At 40.7% G+C, this 27,483-nt stretch overlaps 1 protein-coding gene across 13 annotated transcripts in view; it reads left to right on the top strand.

The window, feature by feature from the left end:
• The first annotated feature begins 4,119 nt into the window (after positions 1-4,119).
• Positions 4,120-27,483, top strand: part of Mycbp2 (MYC binding protein 2) — a 228,396-nt gene continuing 205,032 nt past the window's right edge. For all 13 annotated transcript variants that reach the window (XM_052190750.1, XM_052190753.1, XM_052190751.1 and 10 more), the window contains exon 1: positions 4,120-4,734. In XM_052190750.1, coding sequence (XP_052046710.1) covers positions 4,421-4,734 — 314 coding nt within the window. In that variant the 5' untranslated portion in view covers positions 4,120-4,420. The remainder of the gene's footprint in view (positions 4,735-27,483) is intronic.

Here is a 27,483-nt window from a genome sequence, read left to right on the forward strand (position 1 = left end):
ATACTGTCTCTTAAAAAGTCAACCAACAGCGAAGAATCCCAGTTATCTCGTTAGTTTGTATATTCAGTTTGGTGCTGTTAATGTTATCTGAAATATTTTAAATTGAAATATCATCACAGTTGCTAAGAAAGCAGAATTCTATGACCCTTAAAATGTGGAGGTCACTGAAGAAGGAAATGTTTCTTCACTCTGTCTCCAAATTGCTCTTGGCTATCAAGCTCCCTTTAAGGTGCTTCTAGGTGCTAGTCTTGTCTGTAAACGCCTTTGTATGTTATTATACAGGAAAAAACACAGACTTCTGACTCCACATTTTCAATCTCTTTTGTGCTTGATAGTATACACGCTTCCTGTATTGGAAGCTTGTCACTGATATTTAGTTAAAAAGATATTTTTGTTATTTCAGAGATAGGGTCTTGCTGGACTTATGGCAATCCTCCTGCCTCAACTTAGCCTCCCAGTGCTGGGACTACAGGTGTGCATGGCTATGCACAGCTAGTATATTGATTATTTAAATGAAATTCAGTTTGTTTTCTTATTTTACATGCACATCATGGCTCCTGTCTTATAATTTACAAGCAAAGGTAACTTTCTTTAAAAAAAATATTTTTTTAACATACAGAAAAGAAAAAAAAGCGTTAATGGGGCAAAGTTTAAAAAGCCCAGTCAATGTCAAGTGAAACAGAATGGCGAAAACCTGTGATCCTAAACGTGAAAGATGAAGCCATGTTCTCATTATAGGACGACAGCTGACTAGTCTTTTGAGAAATGAGCCTATCAACCACAAAGGCAGAAAAAATATGCCCACAATAAAATGGGCAAAGGCAGGATCGGCCTTGGTTGTACGCTATTCTTTGAAGGCAAATGTGTCATGCACTGGGGTCGGCCCTACCTGACAAGCAGCCATGCAGGGGTGAGGTCCCCCCTCTCCTGCACCCTGGGGAACGCAGTGTACAGGCGACGGCACCGCTGCAGCTAAAGCTAAAATGGCAGCGCCCAAAGGACACGAGCTGCTCAAGAGGGCTGAAAACATTCTCCAAACCTTCTCCGCTCTTTCATTCTGCATAGTGCTGAGAGGAGCGAAATACCCCCTCCCCCCCAGCACTCGGGCTGCACCGGACGTTTAGGGGTAGTGGAAGCAAATCAATCAAGGGTTTAAAGGGGTGACTAACGCGGTCTTCGCGACTTGACTTGGAGACCCCCCACCCCTCCTTTTTGTCCCCTTGACAGTGGAATGGTGATTCCAAAACCCCTCTACTTTCTGGTGTGTGTCCTGTTCCCCGCCACGCCAGGGACGATTTCCAAGGGACCCAGCTGCCAAGGCAGTAGCTGTGGCAATTGCAGGAACCAAGTTGGGGAAAAAACAGTGCAGTGCAGAGGCAGGAAGAGGAGGAGGGAAAAACCCCGTTGCATTGCTATCAATCTAGAGTAGGGCGAGCGCTGCTGCTGCCGCTGCTGTGGAAGGAAACGCTGCCAACCGCAACAGATCGCCATACCTAAGTGAGCATGTGTGGGGCTCTGCGCACGCCCAGTGGTGCAACCTAGTGACATCTAGTTTCAGAGGGAAAAAAAAAAATCCAGTTGCCCTGTTTTGTCAGTACCAAGAAAGCTCAGGAAGGGGCTAGTCTGGTACTTTAAAGAACTGTTGAGGGCCAAAGTGAAATTCAGGAAGAGGTGGATGGGACCCAGAGACCAGAGCAGGAGTGGGTATCCACTAGAAACTCTAATTAGGTGAGAAAACGGTGTGCCACCACCTAAGCCGTTGCTAAGAAAGCTCCGGTGTGAATGAAAAAAAAAAAAATAAGAAAAGGAAGGGCATGTTCCTAAGTATGGTGGAGGAGAAAGTTTATTCTAGAGAGGAAGGAGAGCATAGCCAGAGGTAGGGAAATCTGGGGGAATCCAGAGTGAACATTTTCCTGAAGTAGACCCTGTGAGGAGAGGAGGCAGGGGAGAGGAGAGGAGAAACCAAGAAGCCAGGAGGGTAACAACATGCCTGGATTTATATAGGGAAGGGCAGCTGGGGGAGGGGGGGCGTGGAGAGGAAGAGCATCCCGGCTCCTGGGCTGGCAAAGTTTAGGGTTTGGGGTGGGGTATGCTAGCCATACCCTGTAACAGGGCTGAGGGATTCTGGGAGAACCTTGAGGCCAGGCCTACTTTGATACATTATATACGCACCTCAGATAGCTATTAGTCCCGGGTTTGAGACCCTACACTCAGACAGCATTCATTTACTTAACCATTATCTATCCCCTGACATGCAATCAGTGGGTTGGCTAAAACCCCATTCCCACCCAGAGCAGAAGTCTAGTAGACTTTGTGCGATGTGTATTGCCATCCCAGGGATAGATTGTCACGTGACAAGATGGACACCTTCCATGCGTCAAGAGTCTGTCTAGTGTCATCATTTATCATCCCATGTTCCCGTCACACACTGTGCCCTCCCCCGAGCTCTGAGCCCTGTGTCCTCCCCCGAAGCCCCTGCATGCTTGCACTCTAGACAGGGTTTTGGACATGGTTTAAAGAAGGAACCTTACCCAGAGACAAACAAATATTAAGAAGCTAAGACGGGGTCCAAGGTCGCTAGACTTCAAATCCTTTTAGGTAGCCTGTTCTGGCTCCTGCAACAGCAGCGGCCATTGCATTTCCCGCTTGTGCCACCTTTAGGGGCCCAGTGCCTCGACCTCAGTGCCTTGTCTTTTTACCCCAGATCAATGGTGGGATAGGAAGCCTCCCATTCAACACTGTAGTCTGCAACTTCCTACCCTGAAGCATCAGGAAAGAGATCTAACAACACAGGCTACATGCTTACTATGAGCAAAGTCCCAGAGTAGTAACTGAGGAAGACACACATAATATAGGTAAAGAAACAAGGTAAGTGAAAAAAATACTTAACAGGCATTAAAATATTGACTCTTCATGTCTGCTTTTGCCTGTGTTTCCAGTAAATTATGTCTAGAGAGCTTTTAAAATATTAATCTAAGTTATATAAGCCTATCATTCAAAGCTCCAATAAAAATTAAATATTTCAGCATCCTTATCTATCCAGTTAGAACTAATACACTTCCCTATTTCTTGTTTGTATTTTCAAATACTAAGGTGGAACTTTCTTCACGATAAGTCCATTTAAAGAGGCCCAGATGTAAGAGACCGGTGAGGAGATGTTACCTTTCTGTAGAAAACAAGGGTAAGGGCAGTGTTAGGCTTGGTACAGATAAGATTGTCTTAATCACTCCTGTAGTTTCAAATCATATTCAAGAATTATCTTCGGTAATTTAACTCTAAGCAGAGAAAGATAAGTCAATATATGACGATGTGACTACTGTTAATATAAAAATACAGCTTTAAGTAAGGAGCCACTAAAAGCATATTTGATAACTGTAAGAAGAATTATATCTGATAGAAATATTAGTTGTAAGAATTTGGGAATGACCGCTGGCTTACGAATACATCTAATTACATCTTCACAGGGCGTGGGGAAACGAGTGTCCTGATTATTAACTCTTTAGTAGTCAGAGCTTTTTTTCATTTGAAGTTTGCTTTTTAAAAATAGGTTCCCACTTCACAACCCAGGCCAGGAACTCACTATGTAGCCCAGGGTGGCCTCGAACTTCCTCCTCAGAGCCCCAATTGCTGAGATTACAGAAGCTAGCCACGGTGACTCCTGGTTCTCAAAGTTATTTTTAAGAGACTCAAAATAAAATATAATGGTCCTCCCAGCCATTCCAAATAAAGTTGCCAAAGGCTACTGTGCCCTGGCCAGCGCTCAGCCCAGTTCATCTTCACCTTGGCAGCGCAGACCTGGGTCCAGGCCTCTGCAGAGCTGTCAGTCCGGTGACTGACAGGCATCTCCTTCTGTCAGGTCTGGGTTCTCTCACCTGGAGGGAACCACATTACCTGAAGAACGCCTCCACTGACAGCTTCCCCAGCGTGGTCCACGTTCTTCCTCGTGCTGCTAGTAAAACCCGGAGCTGCGGATTTCTTGTCGCTTTGGCACCGCTCGGCCTCCGGACACCCACAGCTGGGAGGCGGAGGGAGCCGCGGCGGAGGGGGTGGGGCTGGCTGGAGAGCCGGGTCCTATTACTGAGCATGTGCGGAGCGGCGCGCATGCTCAGTGCGACCGGTCGCCTCCCATTGCGGGCAACTCCGGCGGTGGCAGCGGCGGCGGCGGCAGCGGCGGCGGCACCGCCTCCTCCTCACACTCCGCGGGTGGCGGGGTTAGATGAGCGGCCCCAACAGCGGCGAGGGAGGCGCGGGGAGGAGGAGGAGAAGGCGGCGGCGGAGGAGGAGGTCGCTGTCTTTGTAGTGTCCCTGCTGCGGGCGCCCGAGGCCGCCGCTACAGCCGTCGTCGTTGGCGGAGTCTGAGGGCGCGCGCGTGCTTGCCCGCCCGGCCCGCGGGGACGAGGCGGCGGCGGCAGCGGCGAGGATGATGATGTGCGCGGCGACTGCTTCCCCCGCCGCCGCCTCCTCCGGGCCCGGCGGGGACGGCTTCTTTGCAGCCGCCACCATCTCTTCCTCCCCGGCACCGGGGGCGCTGTTCATGCCGGTTCCTGACGGCTCGGTGGCCGCCGCGGGGCTGGGGCTGGGGCTGGGGTTGGGGCTGCCTACCACGGACTACCGGGGTCACTATCAGCTGCTGCTGTCAGGCCGGGCCTTGGCGGACCGCTACCGGAGGATTTACACCACTGTGCTCAGTGACAGGGACCAGGCCGGCAGCAGCCTTGGACACCCGGCCTGCAGGTGAGTCTCCCGGGTGCCCTTCCTTGCCGCGTGTGCATCTGTGCCCCCCCCCTCGTGTGTGTGTGTGTGTGTGTGTGTGCGTGCGTGCGCGCGCACCGGTGCTTGTGTGTCCACATAATTAGCACCCGGCTTTCCGTCAGGGCTGGATGCTGGTGGTAGAAGCACTTTGGTGATAAGAGGGTGTGGTGGCCACGGTGTCTGTGCGTGCGTGCGTGTGTGCTTCTGTGTGTGTGTGTGTGTGTGTGTGTCTATCTGTCTTTAGAGGGGAACGAGGGAAGGTACAGAAGATGGGTACGTATCGGTTAACGCTAGAGAGGGTGCTGGTCCGTCACGACACGTGTGTATTGTCGAGAAAAGAGGCATGGGTAGAGAGGGGTAAGACCACAATGCATGGAGAGAATTTGCAAGAGTCCTTAGGGGACGTGTTCGCGTTTCTAGTGTCTGAGCTGCAGTGTTATTTGCACGACCCCTCCCCATCACATTCCTTCCTCCTGCTGCCCTCCATAAAAGCCGCCTTTCACTACAGGGGAGCAATGGTGTAGGTTAAAGATACTGATGCTTTGTAGGATGTTGTAGACAAAAAGCTAGTGGCTTTGTTTTAGGAAATTTATGAATAAAGGATACAGATGGGGATTTGTGCAGACATCAGAAGTGTCTGATAGGGGTTTGTAGAAGTGAAGTTTGATTACGGAGCCTTTTGGCCTTGAAATGTGTTTGCAGCTGCTAGGTCTTGTTCTGATGTCCTGTCTGGCCATTTCCCTTCATCTTCTGTTCTATTTCCTGTCACTTACAGATTTGAGAGTACAGGGAGTTTTGTGGGAAAATGGAAAAAAAAATGCTCCATTTCTTAAATGAAAAACTTTGAAAATATGTCACCTGGCTAGGATTTACCTGCTACCAGAAAATCTGAGTAGCTCTCAGGTCTCTTTCAATTAGACTGACTTCACCTTCAAGTTCCTTCGTTTAGTTGGCAAATCACTTTCATTTTCTTTTTCTTAAAATATGGGTACACTTTTTTGGCTAAAGACTCTCCAGTTCTTTTCTTTTCCATGCCTTAACTTGTCGCATACCTTGAAGCCTGCTTGCTGACTCCTTTTGCCAGTGTTGAGAGTGGTAATTGGGAGTCTTCTTTTCTTCTTCCTATAGCCTCTTACAAGGCATTCAGAAAGCATAGTAGGGTTTTGAAAAGTGAGTTTACTGAAGTTTTTTTTTTCCCTCCCCTTACTAAATCGGTGTGGCTTGTTAGGGAATGCCAGATGCCCTTTCCTGCCATTGTAGAAGGTCTCTAGCCCATAAGCGTAGCTAGCGTACCAGTGTGTATTACGGCTTATCTGCTGGAGATGGTTGTAAAGGTGAGCTTTATGCACACTTTTTATAGATAAAGCAGAGCCTAATCTATTTGTTGACAGGATTGGGTGCATCCCTAGTTGAGTAATGGATGTAAATGATCATAACTACTCTTTGCTATTTGGGATGAAGGTAACAATGTCACAGGTGTGGTTCTTGCTGATGGTTTTGGAAAGCAGCACACGTCACATTATAGAATTTTCCTTGAGAGGTTTAAGCTTGAGCGATGCATCTCTAAATTATTGTACTTTGGGATATCTGCACAAACTCCTCTTACAGATTTAAAATTATATTATTTCTAAACTATAAGCTATGGTGTATGTTCTTGCTTTGACTTTCTACTGTTTTTTAAATAATGACTTTCTTGTATCTAGAAATGTACTTGGAGTAGTAGACAAAGTTAAATACAGGTTCATATATTTAAAATTGGTGATTTTAGTTTGATCAATTTCTATAAACTGTCAATAAAATATGAGGAATTGGTTCATTGACCTCAAGAAATATTCATGGAAACTAACCTTACTTTGATAATGCTTTCCAATGCTTGTCCATAGTATAGTTTACTATAGTTCACTCTCCCCATTTTTATCTACAACTGTTCTTTATTGTGAATTGAATTAAATTTGCTCACTAAAAAACTAAGGATGGCAGGGAGGAAGAATTGGGATTTAGTTTATTTATATAGGGCATTGAGTTAGATGAGGTAGAAATAGGGCTGAAATTCTAGAGAGCATCAAGCTCAAAGATGAGAGAAAAGGGAGACAGTGAAAGAACCTAAGAGAAGACATTAGAAAACTGAGAGGAGGAGCAGGCAGGCGCACCTCAGGTTCTAGGGAAGGAAGAAAACATTTACACAAGTGCTAGATACTGAAGAAAAGCAGTTTCCTAGTCACCGATAACTTCTGAACCAAGTGGTCATAACTGGGATAAGCATAAAGAGGGGGAGGGGAGATGGAAAGTATTGGGAAACTTGGGGGGGATATGCAAGAGGGTACTAGAGGACAGTGGGATATTCAAGTGTGGGAACTTAAGTAGAGAGGAGGATATTAAAGAGTCAAAAGAGGGAATAATGGATAGAAATCAGTGGAGGCAGTTTTATGATGACAGGTTAACCATTGAAAAAGGTAAGAATTGATCTTGATCTTCCTTTAGTAGAAAAGGAAGTATTTCTAAGATACCGACTGATACTTTATTGAAGATGAGTACCATAGCTATTCTTTCTGGTGATCTGAATGGGTGGCATCTTTTTTTTTTTTTTTTTTTTTTTTTGGCATTGTATCAGTAAGTGTCTGTGTTGTGCACTATTGTAGACATTAAAGGCATTGCTTAAGTACAACAGACAGGATCTCTCTGTTTTTGCAATGAACACTGGGGGTGCTGGTAACAGCTGGTAATTTTTTTTGATGAGTAATGATGAAGGAAATACAGGCAGTTTCATGGATTGAGCTACTTGAGTGATAGTGTCAGCAGAGTTCTCACTGGGAGTTGGCATTTAAGTTGACAGGTAAGGAGGAAGGAGATCTAGAAGTGCATATGAGGAAATAATAAAAGCCTTAAGAGAAGAGAAGACGTGCTTCAGGGAACAAATATATAAGTGAATTATCAGCCCAGGTTGAACAAATTCAGCATTATAGATTGTTTTCAGGATAAGACTCAAGTCTAAGGTAGGCTTGACTTTGAAGGTGTTTTAACGAACCGCCTTGGATGAGTTGGACTCCTGACACTGCACTCCCTGGCTTTAGGTCCTGCCTGTCCTGCCATTTTCGAGTTGTGTAACCTTGAATGTTACATAACTTTCATGCCTTGCCTTTCTTATAGGTAGAGCAGAGATAATAATAACGTGCACTGTTTTGTAGATCAGATGAACAAATATTTGTCAAATCCTTGGCACATTATATGTTATTAAATATTAGGAGTTTTGTTTTTTCTGAAAGTGAGGGGTTTGAGGATATGGAGAGAAGTAATAGTCTTGCCTGTAACTTGGTTTTGGGGCCAATAATTGCTGAATATGCATTCAGTGACCGAATATGTATGTTTTTGAATGGGTAAGACTGGATGAAATTATACATTTTCTCGGAGAAAGTGGCCAGCCAGGCAAGGCAGAAAGAAAAGTTTCCTCAGTTTTCTGAATGGTTAGATAAGTTTCCATTTGGGAAGTGCCACACTTCTGTGGTAGGATCTTGCAGCTTGTAGATTGCCTTAGTTTAGATCCAATTTTACCTTTCTTATGTGTTAGGTTGCTCTGTGTGTGTGTGTGTGCATGTTTGAGAAATATTCTGCTTTGTAGATGCTGTCAGGCCTGGAACTTATAATATTGCTGGTGGTTGGAGTTAAAGTTCTTGTGTCACCAGGCCCAGCCTGAATGTTTTGTTTTATGTTTTTGAGATGGAATCTCATGTAACTCTAACAGGATTACTATGTAGCCCAGAAATAAAAGTTATCCTCTTGGTTCAGCATTCCGATGTCTGGGATTACAGGTGTGTACACTAGAGTGGACAGCTGGTTTTTGTAACTTTTTTAGAGTACTCTAAAGGCTGTGTGGCCACACATGTTAAATGCCTTTTAAATGTTGGCTGCCGCTGTTATTATTAAAATCATCTTTACGATTCCAATCTGCTTATCATAAACCTTTCTAGTTAGAAAATAAATGAGGAAATTTTTAGTTGACTGATTCAGAGTTAAAGTATGACTGGAGGTCAAAGAAAAGTAGAAATTGAAAGATTTGCTTGACTGTGGGGAAAGGGAAGTGGTGCTAGGAGGGAAGTGGTAAACTGAGCTAGAAAGAAAAGCCTGTGCATTGGGGCTCATTGCAGCCAAAGAGCAGAGAACACTGTGACTAAACGGGGATTCGTGTCCTTCTTTTCAGTTAAACTAGTTTCTTTGCTACTTCTTTTTGTTAGAAATGCCTTTTGACTGGCTTGTTAGTATACTCTGATAATCCCTGCATGTGGGTGGTGGAGGTAGGAAGGTCAGGCGATCAAGGCCAGCCTCTGGTATATAACAACTTCAAGGCCAGCTTCTGGACCTGGTACTCTGTCTCACAGTAAAACAGAACAGAGAAGAATTGGTATTTTAGTCCATTCCATCTGTGCTTGGAATGTGGGTTGTAAGAGATTAAGAAGTCAATTCTATGAACGTTGAGGGTTATTAGATGTTGAAGTCCCCAGTCTTGAGTGTATTGTCTGTCTGGGGATGAAAGATAAAAGGCAGATACTTAAGGGAAATGTTAATAAAAACAACTATTAGGTGATGGTACTCTGGGTCTGCTTAACTGCACGGGCCTGCTCAGCTTGTGTGTAGGAAATGCTGATATTTTTATTAATGTTAGGATGCAGGTATCTGGAGGGAGAGGGGTAAGAATTCATTGCAGGAGTGGAGAGATTAGCCAAAGGGCACTATTTGGAAGAACAAGAAAAATTAAATTTTGAGCAGAGCAGAATTATTGGGAAATCTTGATAGTTTTGAGCTAAGAAGAAACATTATTATAGAAGTGGGCTAGGGAATGATGTGAGGGTGAGTTAGTGTATGCGTATCTGTCTTGGGGGGGTAGTTAATACTTTTCTTCACATAGGTGTTAAATCTGTGAAATTCTGTATGTTCTATAAGCACATTAAGACGAAAGTACTACTCTGTTGGTATACTGACTGGTAAAAATGTAAAATGAATTAGTCTCCTAGCACAAAAGAAGTAAAAAAATATTGGATCTTATAAAATATATGTTCATTTAATAAATATGTTAATTTAATCATAGTATTTTCATATTATGGTATTCAGTTTAGAAGTTCGCAAAACAATTTCTTGTTTTTCCCAACAATTGATTAAATGTGTTGATTCTTTTTTGGGGGGTGGTTTTAGGTTAGTTAGGATTTATATTTATATATAATAAATTTAACCCTCTTTAAATATTTGTTTAATGAATCTTAGAATATTTCCGTCACTTCAGAAAGCCTTTTTAGGGCTTCATACTCCTTCTCCTGGCTGCCTTTATGACTCTGTCTAGCTAATTTACCTTTTCTACAATAGTATGCAAATCTAGTTCCTTTCAGGGCAGGGCCTACATATTGTTGATGTTCTGTGTTCCATCCTGTGTTATTTATAAATGGAAATTAGGCCTTAAGACCTCATTGGATTCTGTGTAGACATCTTAGCAGGAATATTTTGTGTATAGTACTAAGCACTGCATGTTGCCCCAGTCCCAACTTATTGGCTTTCCTTACTTGCAGTGGCACTAACACCAGTACGCATCAGACTTATCCCTTTTAATTTATGCTCTTCTGTTCATAATGAGCACAGAACTGTGGGAGTTAGGACCAGCACTCTGCATCTTTCACCAAATGGTTTTAATATCCTTTGATCGTCTTTGACTGACTCAGTAATGTTATTAGAAGTTTAAAAGATTTTTTCCCCTCTTACAATTCTGTTAATCTTTCTGTATTTATTAGATAGTGCTTTTTGATGTACTAGACCAGTGATGATATGGTGGGGGGCTATAGTTAGTTTCCCAGATTACCCACCTTCCTTCCTGGATTGAGTCGCACGCTTTTTTTGTAGCTTTAGGCACTATTGAGAACTAAAGGGAAGGTAGCCCAGCATGCTTCCTAGCCACTGTGTCCACAGTTGGTTCTGCGCTGATGTGGAAGTGCCTGGCCCGGTTGCCTAGAGGCAAGACAGGCTTTATTTATTTATTTTTTGTTGGATGGTTTATGTATTTACACTTCATATGTTACTCCTTTCCCAGTTCCCCTTCCTTCCGGAACCCCCTTCGCCTATCCCCCCAAGGCAAGGCAGTTTTGAAGGATCTTCTCAACCTGAGCTTCCCCAGGGTACTGGCTGAGGCCTTTCTTTTTCTTTTTTTCCTTTTTTTTTTAATTAGATATTTACTTTATTTACATTTCAAATGTTATCCCTTTCCACATTTCCCCTTTGAAAACTCCCTATCTCATCCCTCTCCCCCTGCTCACCAACCCACCCACTCCCTGTCCTGACATTTCCCTACACTGGGGCAATGAGCCTTCACAGGTCCAAAGGCCTCTCCTCTCATTGATGTCTGACCAGGCCATCCTCTCCTACCCATGAAGCTGGAGCCATGGGTCTCTCCATGTGTACTCTGGTTGGTGGTTTAGTCCCTGGGAGCTCTAAGGGTCCTGGGTGGTTCATATTGTTGTTCCTCCTATCAGGCTGCAAACCCCTTCAGATCCTTGGGTCCTTTCTCTAGCTCCTCCATTGGGAACCCCATGTTCATCCAATGGCTGGCTGTGAGCATCCACCCCTGTATTTGTCAGGTTCTGGCAGGGCCTCTCAGGAGACAGCTATATCAGGCTCCTGTCAGCTAGCACTTGTTGGCATCCACTATAGTGTGGGGAGGCCTTTGTATGGCTGAATTGCAGTCCAACCTCTGTTCAGAACTGCTCCTTTCCCTTCCCCTTAGTTGTTGATTCTTGGAGCATGCCTCAGTAAGTTCTGGTGTGATTATCTCTTTTTTAGTCATTTCACTCGCTATCAGGAATGATCTTAGGAACCTTAGTGCTGTTTAGAATGAAGCACATTCTAATAGTGTCAGTTGAACACTGCTGCTGCTGCAACTCAGCATGCACAGTTGTGTAACTATTAAAACTGCCATGTGGAATGCGGTTTCTATGATTGGAAATGTCCTTGTGGGTTCTATATCTTGGGCTTTTGAGAGGCTTTGGGAAGTATTCATTATAAGGGTAGCATAATGAGTCCACTGTTAATAAATGACATTGATAGATGAGAATGATGAAGAAAGGCTAAAGGTAATTGGGCATGAAAAGTAAAAGGAATTTTCTTTTTCTTTTTTAGTAACATATAGAGGAATACCTGCAATAAGCAGCAAAGATTTATTAAGGCCAACCAAAGGTTTAATGTTGAAGGTTCTAGTGGATAGAATTCTCGTTTGCTATAACCACTGTCAGTGTTCTGATTGGGTTGAAATGGATTCCTTGACCTTTAGAATAGAACCTCTCTCTGAATTGATGTACCAAGTCATCTAGGCTTCCAGAAGTTGTTTAATTATGAGTAGAAAATGCCTTCTTGAAGACTGTGTAGAAGTTTGTACTCTCCTGGACACTTTGACCTCACTCTTAGCTATAACAAACCAATAAATAGAGTCAAGGCATGAAGGCACTGGATCTGCCTGTCTGTTTCTCCCTCTCTCCCTCCCTCTCTTTCTCTGTCTGTCTCTCTCTTTCTCTGTCTGTCTCTGTATCTGTCTCTCTTTTCTCTCTCTGTCTCTGTCTCCCTCCCCCCCTCTCTCTCTCACACACACACACCCCTACACACAGTATGTTCCTCAATTGAACTGAGATACTCTAAAGCACCACAATTAGACACACAGAAATACCATATGATATTTGAACTTTTCAAAGGAAATACTACAATTTCTGTCTCACCAGTAGTTTGAAGTAGTTAATGGTTTTGACTTTAGTTACCACTACGTTTCTTTTGATGTATTTTTGCAGTTAGGCTTTTGGTGCTTGTGATACAAATCAAGCATTACTTGTCAGAAATATGGAACTGCACAGGAGGGTGGCCTCTTCAGTCTGACTCCATGCTTGAGAATTGTTAGTGTCCAGTAGTTGCCCTTAGCACAGGGATTGTTTAGACTAAGAATCAACTTTATATCAAAGAAGAACTGGTGAGATCCATTTGACTTATACAACACATGAGCCAGAAGCTGCTGATCTGATAGGGCATCAGGTCTTTTGATGGCAATACTGATGACAATAACCTGGCTTGAGCATGGTGCTCTGCAAGGATAAGCAGCCATCCTTTGATATTCCCAGAAAAAGAACAGGTAGGAGTGGTTCTACTCAACATCATTCTCAGTTCTACAATTGGGACTTTGTGTTTTCTGTTGTCAGAGCTTGAGAAGGAGGAGTTAAAAGACACTGGTTCTTAGATGAGAGACATTTAAGAAGAAAACACAGAAGAATCCTGTTATACTTGAAGCTACAGTTGATAGGGCTCAGTGGTCCAAAGAAACCTTTCTTTAGATAGGGCTTATTTATAGACCTGTCTGGAAAGTAGGGTTGTCAACACAACAGAGCACAGATGTTTGTCACATAAGTGATCCAGTGGGTGTCTCTCAGATGTTAGTATTAGAGTCATCCTCATAAAATGAATTTAATAATTATTCTATATTAAAAACTGTATAGGCTTGGTGTTCATAAATATTTGATATACTCCATCCAAGGCACTTAGTGGTATGTGCTTTTTCTTTAATGGCCTGATAGCTTGTTTCTTTTAATACTTGATAATATCTGTTGCCTAAAGGTGGCATAGTTCTCTGGAAGGGAATCTTGGCTGCTCCTGTTTTGACAGTTATGAATGAAATTCTTATAAACATCCATGTGCAGGTTTTTTTTTGGTGTGTGTGTGTGTGTGTGGACATAAGTTTTCAGCTTCTCTGGATAAATACATTCCAGAATCTTTAATTGTTTTTGGATCATATGGTCAGGATATGTTTAGTTTTGTAGGAAACTGCCAAGTTCTCTTCCTAAGTGGATTGGATGTACTCTCCCCCCTCTCTCTCTCTCTCTCTCTCTCTCTCTCTCTCTCTGTCTGTCTGTCTCTCTCTCTCCATGTGTATGTATATATGAGAAACAAAGCCAAACAAAGCCATCAGTAGTGTATGAGAGTTTGCCTTGCTCTGTGTCCTCAGCGACATTTAGTGTTGTCAGTCTGGATTTCAGGCATTCTGATTGATGGATCTCATTGTTTTAACCTGTATTAGTGTGGTAACACCTGTTATAGAACACCTTTTCAGGTGCTGATTTGTTATTTCTGTATCTACTTTGGGGACATGTCAAGGATATTTTTTCATTTTTAAACACCAACATTGTTGTTTTGGTAGTGTTGGATTAGAGTGTTCTTGATTAGATTGGATAATAGTCTTCTATTAGCTATGTCTTTTATAGATAGATATTTTCTCCTAGTCTGTATCTTATTTTCTCATTCTATTGGTAATTATTATTATTATTATTTTTTTTTTGGAAAGCAGGCAGTTTTGATTTTAATGAAGTTCTCAACTATTTTTTCCTAGTTCATGCTTTACCATTTTATTTAAAAACCTGTTGCCATACTCAGGGCCATCTAGAGTTTCTCCTGTTCCATCTTCTGAACACTGTATTGTTTTGTGTTTTGCATTCAAGGTTTATTTTCCATTTTGAGTTAATTTTTTGTGCAAGCTGCAAGCCTAGGGTATCTGCTGCTTTGCTTTGCTCCTCTACTAAGGCTGTTTGGCTGTATTTATGTGGGTCTATTCTGAGTTCCCTGCTCTCTGTTCTGTTGGGCTGTCTCTTGTTTCTTCAGTACTACATGGTCTTTGTTACTGTAGTTTTATAGGAAATCTTTAGTGAGATATTTACTTTCTTCTTTTCACATTGTCTTAACTATGATGGCTATTTGTCTTTTCTCATAAACTCTTAAACATTTGTTAAAATCCCAGAAATAACCTACCAGGATATTTATTGAAACTCTGTTAGATCAATGGATTAGAAAGAGAACATCTTGATAATAATATTGAACTTTCCTGTCTGTATCTATGGGATATTTGTTATTTAGTTTTTTTTATTAAAATTTTGAAGGTTTTTTTCATTTAGCTCTTATAAATGTTTTATTAGATTTATATCTTTATATTTATTTCTTGAGGATACAACATTTTTATATTCTACTTTGTTTCTGGTATATAGAAAAGCAGTTGGCACACACACACACACACACACACGATGCTACAGTTTTGTGCGTGCATGCTGCTCATGGTGTTTACTTTTGTCCTGGCTTCCCTTCAGCACTGCCATTTACTTTTCTTACTTCGAGGTCATTTCACCCCTGATCCCCAGCTTTGGAATCTTAAGTCATTCGCTGTAGATTTTTATTTTCTAGTGTGAAATTTGAAGCTTTGGCTACTTCAGGTGCATTCCAAGCATTTTAGTATACTTCCCATTTAGTTAAAATATTTAAAATTTTTATTTGTGGCTTTTTTATTTGATTAGCCTAGTACCTAGGATATTTTACTTAACTTCCAGATATTTAGTAATATAAATACCATTGCCAATACTTCTAATACATACTTTATATAATTTTGATTTTTTTTTTCAACGTGGTTCTCGGCGTACTTTATTCCCCTGTTGTCTTGCTAAGCAGCCCACACAAGACAGAAATGGGTAGCTCTGAGGAATAATCAGATTGTTTTTTCCTTTCCCCCAATATTTCTGCCCCCTTCCATAAGCCCTGTTCCAACCCTATCTAGTATCAGGAATGGCCAGTAAATCTGAAAAAAACAGCTAAGATGAAAACAAGGCATTCAGAAACCTGGGCCCCTCCTCTCACTCGGGCTTGGACTCCTGGTGATGCTCTGCTCGATGGAGCATCTCTCCTTCAAATACTCTTTTGTACACTGGTTCACAGGTCAGATCGGCACTTTGACTCTGAACCTGGCACCAAAAGGCACAATATCTGATACCCTGTAAAGAACTACGTCAGATGCTGCCTATGGACAGGCAGACGGAGCCAGTCCCACTTAGGAACGGGCTCAGACAGGGAGGGGAGATGAAAGGAGCAAGGGGAAAACCTAAGTCAATACCTTTTACTACAATGGAAATGGGAGTGGGAATGAGGGTCTTGTGTTTCTTCCACTCTACCAAGAAGCAACAAAAACTTTCTTGGTTGTCTGTTTTATTTTATTTTTTGTAAAGCAGCATATTCAAAAAGCCAGTAAATATAATTTTAATTTTTTTTTGTTTTTTTTGTTTTTTTTGTTTTTGTTTTTTTTTTTTTTTTCCTTTTGAGACAGTATTTCTCTGTGTAGCCCTGGCTGTCCTGGAACTCTGTAGATCAGGCTGGCCTCGAACTCAGAGCTCCACCTGCCTCTGCCTCCCAAGTGCTGGGATTAAAGGCGTGCGCCCCCACTGCCCGGCCTAATTTTGATTTTTAAAATTGACTTCATGTGACGCTTTCATGGATGAGTTTATGAGGATTGTACTACATCCTTTCCATTCTCCCCTTTCATCTACTAGAACTTCCACTGTTCCCCTTCCCTCACTCTCACATTCATCTCTCTCTCTCTCTCTCTCTCTCTCTCTCTCTCTCTCTCTCACACACACACACACACACACACACACACACACACACACAGGTATTGGGTAACCTATCAGGGAATTTGTTCTTTGAGAAAACTGATTCTACCTCTGTGGGTGGGGCCTTGTGCAATTTCTTTCAACCACATTAACATTTGTTGAAAAATGTTATTTTTTCTTTTGCTTACAATCTGATAATTATGCCATTTGGGTTTAAATGTTCTATAAGAGTCAGTATATTGTGTAGGATTTTTTTTTTCTTTGACAGATACATTACACAGATTTATTCTGGCACAGTTTTTGATGTTTCAGTCACCTTGGCAAGGCAGAAACACCATAGAGCTGGGCATGACAGGAAACTTCCCCTCATAGCAACCAGGAAGCAAAGAGGAGGAGGAGGAAGGACTTAGAACCCAGTTATATCCTCCCAAGGCCATCCTGTCCATTGTTTTATGTAATAATCTATTCAAGATTTGAATCTATCATTTGCTTATGCCATTAATTAGGCCAGAGCACTGATGATTTAATTGTCTCTAGAAATTCCCTTATAGATATACCCCAGAGATGATGTGTTCTAATCTTTTAGGTGCATCTTTCAACCTAATCAAGTTGAAAATCAGCATTAATCATCACAATCAATTATTTAAGTCTGAGCGGAGAGTTGTTTGGACATTTTGTATATAGATAGGTATTAAAATAGTTTTGGCCCTTTAATTTTGTCAATGGTTGCTTTATATAATTTTAGTCTTTTCTGTTGGGTACATATACATTTATAGCTATTAAAAATTCTGGTGTATTGGTGTTGGAGAGATGGCTTACTAGAGAGCATTTACTGCTCCTGTGGGAGACCCATGTTCAATTCCTAGCATCCACATTAGATAGCTTACAGCATCTAGCTCCATGGGGGATTCTATGCCCCTGGTCTCAGCAGGTACCTGTATTCTCTTCTTGTGTTGTACTAGTACATGTACATATATACATATACATATACACAAACAAATTAAAAAATACTGGTGTAATTTATTGTTTTTATTTTATTAATATCACATTTCCATCTCTAATAATAGTTTTGAATGAGTTTACTTTGGTGATATAAAAATAGTTTAGTGTTTAAAATGCTTGTTTGCAAGCTGAAGGGCCCAAGTTTGGGTCTCTTACTACCCACACAAAAGCCAGGCCGAACGGTGGAAGTCTGTACCCTAAGCCCTTGGCTGATTCAAGAGTAGTTATAGACAGATCCTAGAGGCTTACTAGCCATCCAATCTAGCCAAAATGGTGCGCTGCATGTTCAGAGAGAGAACCATTCTAAAAAAATAAGATGAGAGAGGGGTCAAGGAAGATATTTGCTGTGTGTGAAGATCAGAGGACAACTGTTCAGAGTCACTTCTCCTTACACCATGCTTTTAAGGCTGGGTCTCATTGTTTCTACTGCCAGTGCTGCTTTGTAATTTTGTCCCATGTCATTGTGAATGTATTGACATTACATGCTGGACCTGGCATAGCACTCTTTTGTTTCTGTACTTAATTTATTTTTTTAAGGTTTATCTACTTGTTTTGTTAAGTATACTGTAGCTGTCTTCAGACACACCAGAAGAGGGCATCAGATTCCATTACAGATGGTTGTGAGACACCATCTGGTTGCTGGGAATTGAACTCAGGACCTTTGGAAGAGCTGTCAGTGCTCTTAACCACTGAGCCATCTCTCCAGCCCATATCACTGTGTTATTTCGGTTCTGGGAATTGAAGGTAGGTCATCAGGCTTACACAGTAAGCACATTAGCTTGCTGGGCCATCTTGTCAGCTCAAATCATTGACCCATTTTCAAATTTATAGATTTTGTGTCATCTCCATTTTTTAATGAATTATTTAATGAAATTTTAAATTTTATATTGTTCAATTCTATTTAAAATCTTTTGCTGTACTGGGAACTTTCTATTATATTTCAATTGTATTTGCCTTTTCTTGATGGAATATATTTACAGTAGTGTTATTGAAAATCCTTAGTATATAATTACAATATCTAGCAGATGTATCTAGACTAATGGTATTATAGCATGGTATCATGAATAAGCCAGGGTGAATTGCCTCCTTTCCTGTAGTCTTTTGAATGAATGTTTTAGACAGGTCCATTAAGAGATCATACTAGGGTTTGGGGAGAGAGGGCTTATTTACTTCAGTGCTTGTCCATGAATACCTGAGTTTGTCTCATCAGCACTCACATAAAAACAAAACAAACTAGGCTTCTATTGCTCATTTGTAAGCTCAGAGTTGGGGAGGCAGAGACAGATGGATACCACCAGCTTGATAAGGAGACAGCTCAGCCAGTTGGTAGATCTGTGAGGAGAGACCTGTGCCAAAAGCAAAGTAGAGAGCAATCAAGGAAGATTCCTCCCTTTGCCCCCTAGCCACATGCACATCCAGAAGTGAGAGAGTGAGGCAGATACTCTTACTGGACTGGCTGTGTCTCTGACACCCATTTCCACTGTCTCCTGGAAACATTTATGACTTAGAGCCTTGGAAGTCTGCAGGACTTTTTTTTATAGAAAGTTTCCCTGAGAAATGTTTTCAACCAGTGACAAGTAGGAAACAGATAAGCAGTTCATTTTCCTTCCCTGCATTTAGAGCACCTGTGAGCCGTGTTCAGTAGTAGAATTACCCATCATGGTAGTAAGCTTCATAACGCACTGTCCTCATTTGCTTTCCATTGCTATGACACAACAGTGACCAAAAGCAACTGGATGGGGAAAGGCTTTATGTGCCTTACAGTTCCTGACCATGTTCCATCATCAAGACGTCCTGACCTAGTGGGAACTCAAGCAAGGGCAGAGCCAGGGACCATCAGGGAAACTGTTTGCTTGTTTGATCTTCATGGCTAGCTTGGTTTCTTATATAAGCCAGGTCCACTACCCCAGGGGCTGTACTGCCCATCCTGAGTTGAGCCTTCCACATCAGTCATTAGGCAAGAAAGTGCTCCAAAGTCGCACATGCGCACTGGCCAGTGTGATGGAGACAATTCCTCAGTTGAGGTTTTTCTTCTGGTTGAAGCTGGTTTGTGTCTACTGACAAAAACTAGGGAGCTTTAATTAATTAATTCATTTATCTAAGTCACTCATGATTTCCTTTACCAGAGATCACATCTCAAAGCAACTGTTGCCTGTAGATTCTTGAGGTATCTTGTGGCTTTGAGGGAATACAAATCACGATAGGCACTTCAGTATGGGGATAATAATGAAAAAGGCTTGTTGCACAGTTATGAAATGCTTTCATTTTCACTGTGTTTGCTCTGTAAGATTCTAATCTAGTGGTCTCTGTTTTATCTATTTTATCCACTGTGTTTTAGAGATGTATTTGCTTGTCTTTCTTGTATCTAGTTCTGTTATTTTCACTAGTATGTGTAAGTCCCTAGTTTTTTGGGATAATCTTTCAGAAGTTTAGTGTGAATAATGTACAGTTGTGTCATGGTATGTGTTTCCATCTTACCTGGGCTGTGTGTAGACCTTGATTCTGTAGGTATGATCTACAGAGCCACACTACTTTAGAGGTTTCTCCTCTCGCCCCATACTGGTTAGTTCCCTCAGTCCCTTCCCTTTCCCTCTCTGCCTCCCTACCCTTCTTTCCTTCCTTCCTACCCTCCTACGTTCATGTTTTCATTTCTTCTTTTTTCGGCTCTGTGTATAGACAGCATAACTTTACAGTTCTCTTCCATCTTTCCTCATTCAGAAATGAACAATGAAGTGGGTATAAGCATAACTTTCAATAACACATCTAAGTATATGCAAAAACTATATATTTTGTCTAAGTTCTATTTTCCTTCATTCCTTCCATGGCATTGATGTCATATTTTAATTTTCATTTAATAGGAAATACATTTTAGTTTTCATTGTGACTATTATTCGGAGGCAGTTTTTCTTTTCTTTCCTTTTTTTTTCTTTTTTTTTTTTTTTGGTTGCAAACATTTTAAATTTTCTTTCTGTTGTCAATCTCTAGTTTTTCTTTGATGAATAAATTACCTAACGTACAGCAACTGAAGCAGGAAGTAGTAAGTTTAAGAGTAGCTTAACCAGCATAGTGACACTGAGGCTGATCTATGGGACCTTGTATCTTATCCCTGTCACCACCAACAGAAAACATTCATGACTTAGTGTCATTTTAGACCATGTGTACATCAAAGGACCACTAGTGTTTTGTTTGCTTTAATAGTAGTCTTCTGAATGAAGCTCAGTTCTTGTTTGTGTCTAAATGTTCCACAGGTCTATAAAAGACAATGCCTGAGCTCTCAGTGTATCTTGAGATAGTCTTTCTGTGTTTGGTTGCCTAGTTCTTACTCTTCTAGAGCTTTCTTTTCTTTTCTTTTTTTTTTTAACAATTTTTTTATTCGATATATTTTTTATTTACATTTCAAATGATTTCCCCTTTTCTAGCCCCCTACTCCCCGAAAGTCCCGCAAGTCCCTTTCTCTCCCCCTGTCCTCCCACCCACCCCTTTAGAGCTTTCTTATGATGATCTAGTCTGTGAAGGAAGGCAGTAATTTAATCCTGTATACTATCAAATGTTAGAAAAGTGGAAGCTAATAGCACATCATTATATGTAACAGGATTTTTCCTGACCAACTAATTTAAATATTAATATAACAAGAAGTCTCCAATTATACATAGGAAAAGAAGATAATTTAAGAGTACTTATATCAATAAGCATAAGCATAGAAGCATCTTAAAAAATGTTCAACTTCATTAGTCATTAGGGAAATGCAAATCAAAACAACTCTGAGATTTCACCTTACACCAGTCAGAATGGCTAAGATTAAAAACTCAGGAGACTGGAGGTGTTGGCAAGGATGTGGAGAAAGAGGAACACTCCTCCACTGCTGGTGGGAATGCAAATTGGTTCAACCACTCTGGAAATCAGTCTGGCGGTTCCTCAGAAAACTGGGCACATCACTTCCGGAGGACCCTGCTATACCACTCCTGGGCATATACCCAGAGGATTCCCCAGCATGCTCAACTATGTTCATAGCAGCCCTATTTATAATAGCCAGAAGCTAGAAAGAACCCAGGTGTCCCTCAACGGAGGAATGGATAAAAAAAATGTGGTATATTTACATAATGGAATTCTATTCAGCCATTAGAAACAATGAATTCATGAAATTCTTAGGCAAATGGATGGAGCTGGAGAACATCATACTAAGTGAGGTAACCCAGTCTCAAAGGATCAATCATGGTATGCACTCACTGATAAGTGGATATTAGCCTAGAAACTTGGAATACCCAAGACATAATCCACATATCAAATGATGTCTAAGAAGAACGGAGGAGTAGCCCCTGGTTCTGGAAAGGCTCAGTGCAGCAGTGTAGGGCAAAACCAGAACAGGGAAGTGGGAAGGGGTGGATGGGGGAAGAGGGCTTATGGGACTTTCAGGGAGTGGGGAGCCAGAAAAGGGGAAATAATTTGAAATGTAAATAAAAAAATATATTGAATTAAAAAAAAAGGATGAGGCATAGACACAGCTATGTGTGAATGAAAAAAAATAAGCATAGTAATGCTTTGAATACTTTCTCTGTATTATATACATAAATATTTTTATATTTGATATGAACCATTCTAATACAGTATTTTATAAAATGTATCTTAGGCCAGGGATATCCTAAATTTTCCTCCTAGTTTTCTTGTAATTATTACATACTCAAAGAATATAGGCATATAAATTAAACATTTACTTGATTAGAAATCCTTAGAAAGTATATTTTAGGACAACCCTTGGTATACATGTAGTTTAGTCACTAAGGATGGAAGCAAATGACTTCTAATAGGTGGGTATGCTTGTTTACTTTCATATGAAGAATAATGAATTAAACCATGTTTCTGTAAGAGCAGAAAACTTTGTATTCTAACAGAAACACTGCTTGGTAACACACAGTAGTAACAAGTCTGACCTGAAGTATTTTAGGCATTGCTGATTGGTATTGGGTAGCATCATTATGTATATTTATAGTACCACGTGTGTTCAGAACTATGGCTGAAGGGTTGTTTTGAGATACAGTATGGGGGATTAATGCCAGAAAGACTTGGGATTTATAATGCATTTTGAATTGAGCTAGGTTTTGTTTACGGTGTGCTCAGCAGCTTTTTAATTGTCTTTTGTTTATTTGCTTGTGCTTTGTTTTTGCATTTCTTAGGTTCAGCTACACTCATGTACTTAGGTTACAGCTATAGTAAGATGCTTCTGTAGGCCAGGCTTTAGCAAAAGATGGCACAGGCAGCAAACCTAGTCTGATTCTGGTTTTTGTGTAGCCCATGAGCTAAGACTGGATTTTACAGTTTTAAAGTTAGGAATAAGATTTTACTCATAGCCGCGCTCATCTAGTTCTGTGTGATCTTTGCCTGTATTCATGCTGTGGTGATTAAAGCAGTTATCACAGAGATCTTATGGCCCACAACGTAAATTACTTAACCCTCTGGTGTTTTACAGAAAATGTTTTCCTATTATTGTTTTAGATTGCATTTAGAGATTTTTAAATAAAGTTTTCTTTAATATATAAAATTAAATAAAAGATTGAAATCTTTAATCCCAAATATTATGTAAATTTGGATTCATCAAAACTTGGCATTTGAGTTAGAAGGAACAAAAGAAAGAGATTAAAATGAGAGGTTTAAAATTGTAATTAATTTATGATTTATTAGGAAACAAAATTACTAATAAGCTTATAGAGAAACTAATGACATATAATAGCAAATTTTGTAGCCTCAGTTTTTATATTACAGAAATATTTAATCTTCCTTAACTAATATAACAATTTTAAAATATAATTTAAAAAGAATTTTATTTTTATTTTTTTGCATGAGTATTTTGCCTACATGTGTATATGAATATATATTACATTCTTGCCTGGTATATGCAGAGAGCAGAAGAAGGCATTGGCTTCCTTGGCAGTTGTGAACTACCCTGTGAGTGTTGGAAAATTCCTTGGTCCTCTGTAAGATCAGCAAATGTGTTAAGTGCTGAGCTGTCTTTCCAACCCCTGAATGTATTTAAGATATTTACCTCAGTTTAAAAGCATTTTTACTTTTATGATACCTTCACTAGTATGAAGTTCTTTTTGTGACAATAAAAAAAATGTCTTACAAGACCAATTCTAAATATTCTTCTTTGAGCTTCTATTGATTTAGTATTTAGATTCTTAAATCATCATAAATTCCAAAGTGAACTGTTGATATATAAGACTGGTTTCTGTTTGGTAAGAGTCACCCCAAGATACTTTATACTGTTTGTGGCTATTGTGAAGGGGGTCATTTCCCTAATTTCTTTCTCAGCCTGCTTATCCTTTGAGTATAGGAAGGCCACTGATTTGCTTGAGTTGATTTTATAACCTGCCACTTTGCTGAAGTTGTTTATCAGCTGTAGGAGCTCTCTAGTGGAGTTTTTTGGGTCACTTAGGTAGACTATCATGTCGTCTGCAAATAATGATAGTTTGACTCCTTCCTTTCCAATTTGTATCCCTTTGACCTCCTTATGTTGTCGAATTGCCCGAGCTAGTACCTCAAGTACAATATTGAAAAGATAAGGAGAAAGGGGGCAGCCTTGTCTGGTCCCTGATTTCAGTGGGATTGCTTCAAGTTTCTCTCCATTTAGTTTGATGCTGGCTACTGGTTTGCTGTATATTGCTTTTACTATGTTTAGGTATGGGCCTTGAATTCCTGTTCTCGCCAAGACTTTAATCATGAAAGGATGCTGAATTTTGTCGAATGCTTTTTCAGCATCCAATGAAATGACGATGTGGTTTTGTTCTTTGAGTTTGTTTATGTAGTGGATTGCATTGATGGATTTCCGTATATTGAACCAACCCTGCATTCCTGGGATAAAGCCTACTTGATCATGGTGGATGATCGTTTCGGCAAAACCAGAACGGGGAAGTGGGAAGGGGTGGGTGGGAGGACAGGGGAAGAGAAGGGAGCTTACGGGACTTTCCGGGAGTGGGGGGCTAGAAAAGGGGAAATCATTTGAAATGTAAATAAATTATATCGAATAAAAAAATTAAAAAAAAAGACTGGTTTCTGGAGTTTTGTCTATTTTTAGATATCATGAAAAATGATTAGTTCTCAAATATAGTTAGTGTAAGGATGTTATGTTACTGGCAAAGCAGTTTCATTTTACAGTTTTCGGTGGTTCATTTAAAAACTCTCTACCTTTAAACTGCAGATTGAAGTGACAGAGGTGGCCCTAATCAAATGTTAGAAGAGGATGTTCTAAATGATGTCAGTCTTTTTTAGACTATTTTAAGTGAATTGTGTATACTGTTTTAAGTAGGAGAATTGCCCACTTGGGAGGTGGGGTGTGGATGTGCAGAAATGTGAATATTTGACATGGTCCAGGTGATTGTAGAGGTCATTCATTAGAGTAGCTGTGATGGAGATGCTGTGGACATAATCAAGAGTCATTATGAAATGTAAATTTCCAGCTTTTGTGATTATTTTGATAGGAGTGAAATGACAGGCAGTGGTAAATATCAACTTTTCATATTCTGATCATCTATGTCATTAGGACACTTTAGTAACTTGAATGGAGCCTACTTTTTTTACAGATTAATTTTATCTGACTTCTTTATTTGGAAATAGCCTTCCAGCCTACAAATGGTCTAGTTAAATTTTTTCTTTTTTTGTTTTCATCTTTGCTTAAGGTTTTATATTTTGCATAGGTCTTGGGGTCCTAATAGAAGATCAGTGTTGTCTCCTTTGTGTGCCCTAATCTCTTACTTTTGCTAGTTCTTTATTAATTTTTTCTATATAATACATTTTGATCATATTTTCCTACCTTACCTTCTCTAAAATCTACCCCCACCCAACTTTATGTTCTCTGTGTCAAAACAAATAAAACCAATGAGATAAAAAATAGCAAGACAAGACAAAAAGTGTTTGCAGCACTCTTACACACACACTCACACTCACTCACACACACACACACACACACACACACACACACGCTCACCACAGAAACCTATGGAGTCCATTTTGTCTTGGCCAAATACTCGTAGCCATGGAGACTGCCCTGGAGGGTGGTTGATATATCCAGTGACAGCTCAATGAAGAAACTGGATTTCTCCTTTTCCAAGCAAGTATGAACTGCAAATAGGTTCTCTGTTAGGGCAGGACTTTGTGACTACTTCTTCTCAATGAGGTGATTTTAGTGCATTTGACCTTTCATAGGTAATCTGCTTGCTGCCATAGTCCTTGTGAATTCAAATGTGTATCAGCCCTGCTGTGTCTGGAGGATGCTTTTCCCCTGGAGTCTTTTCACCATCTCTGGCTCCTGCAATCTTTTTATCACCTCCCCTTTCCTTAAGGGGAATTGCTTTTGATGAAGGCATCCCATTTAGGGCTGAGTGCTCCAAAGTCTCTTATTCTCTGCACATTGGTCAGTTGTGGGTCTGAGTTAATTACCTTCTGCTACAAAAAGCTGATAAGCTTTGAGTGATGTTCTGATCTAAAGGTATCTTAGTCACTGTTCTATTGCTCCTTAGTCGTGTAGCGCATTTCCTCATGGACTACACTTCTTCCCTCTCCTCTAGGGGCCTGCTTTGCCTTGAGTCTGGCTATATGTCTAGAGGAAACTATTGGTGAGCCTAGAAGAACATGAGTATTGTCTTGCCCAGCATTTTCTTCAGAGAAAGTCACCCCTGGTTTATCAGACAATGAAAGATTAATTTTGTCATATGAAAGAGGCTTAAGGGGTGGGGCTGAGGGTACTACTTTCTCAGGTTAGGTAAACCCTTGAGAATCTGAGGATTCAAAGTACTAAGTTTCAATAGGGTACTCCCATACATCCCTACTCCAAGTTATAGGATCCCATTCTTTGCCAATTAATGCCCTTACTTTAACTGCTGACACCCTCTGAGGCTGAGACTTGAATTTTTGCTGTAATTCAGCCAACCTTATAATGAGGGCTTTGGTTTCATTTTCTGCAACTTGAGCTCTATGACTGCTGGAGAGAAGATTCTCTTCAAGGGCACATTAGAAACCTTTAGGTTATTTTTTCACATCTGGAGCCATTCACTTTTATCACAGAGCTCATTTGTTTCCTTTATCAATTTATCCAGAGATGCTAAGCAAAATAATTATTTAATTAAGCAAAATAATTTTCCTTATTTTTTCCCCAAACTGTAGAAATTTTCATATACTGGGGTCTACTAATCCATTGCCAGGCACAATTGGCAGATCAAGATAATCAAAAGCATTTTCTTCTTTAAGTTTGAAATATAGTTTCCACCATGGGCCTTCCATATTCTCCAAGCTCCTAGGAGACAGTCAGAGGAGGTTTCAGTTTTTGAAGGTGTTGGTGAATTAGAAAATGCTGGCAAATAATTAAACCAATTCCAGATACTAAAAAGATTCATCTTTATACTTCTGCTCCTTTAGAACTACTCCAGGTACCAACTTCTGTATTAGTCAGGGTCTAGAGTCACAGAACTTATGGAATTTATATATATTAAGGGAGTTTATTGTAATGATTTACATTCTGCAGTCCAATTAATCCAGCAATGGCCACTTTAGATGGTAAGTCCAATAATCTAATAGTTGCTCAGTCCCATGAAGCTAGTTGTATCTTTTTATAAGCTAGAATTCTAAAGAAGTAGGTTCCAACAGATGTCCTGGCAAGTAAGTGCAAGCAGGCGAAGGTAATTGAGTCTTCCTTCTTCCATTGTCCTTGTAGTCCTCCCTCAGAAGGTATGACCCAGAATAAAGGTGTGTACCACCACTCCTGAGTTTGGAACTTGCTCTGTCCCAGGCTGGTCTTGAACTCAGAGATCTGCTTGCCTCAGTAGCTTGTACTACCTTGTCTGGACCTAAGCTTTTTGTGGCCACTATGCCTCAAGATCTGGATCAAAAGCATGTGTCATCCCATGTCAAGATCTGGGTCACAGGTGAGCCCTCCATTTCTGGATTGTAGTTCATTCCAGATGTAATCAAGTGGACAACCAGGAATAGCCATCACAACGACCAAGGCAACTTTTGTAAAGGAAAGCATTTAATTGGGAGCTTACAGTTGCACTGGTTTAGTTCATTATGACATGTGTCACCATGGCATGTAGCATAGTGGCACCCTTAGTGCTGGAGCTGGAGCTGAAAGTCACACCCTGATCTGCAGACTGAGTGGACATGGCTCTGGCATGGGCTTTGGAAACGTCAAAGCATAGTCCCTGCAACACACTTTCTCCAACAAGTCCATGCCTCCTAATTCTTCTAATCCTTCCAGTGACTACCATTCCCTTAGTGATTAAGCATGCAAACTTATGACACAGCTTCCATCATAGTA

Source organism: Apodemus sylvaticus, chromosome 8, assembly GCF_947179515.1.
Source record: "Apodemus sylvaticus chromosome 8, mApoSyl1.1, whole genome shotgun sequence".
NCBI classification, from domain to species: Eukaryota; Metazoa; Chordata; class Mammalia; order Rodentia; family Muridae; genus Apodemus; species Apodemus sylvaticus.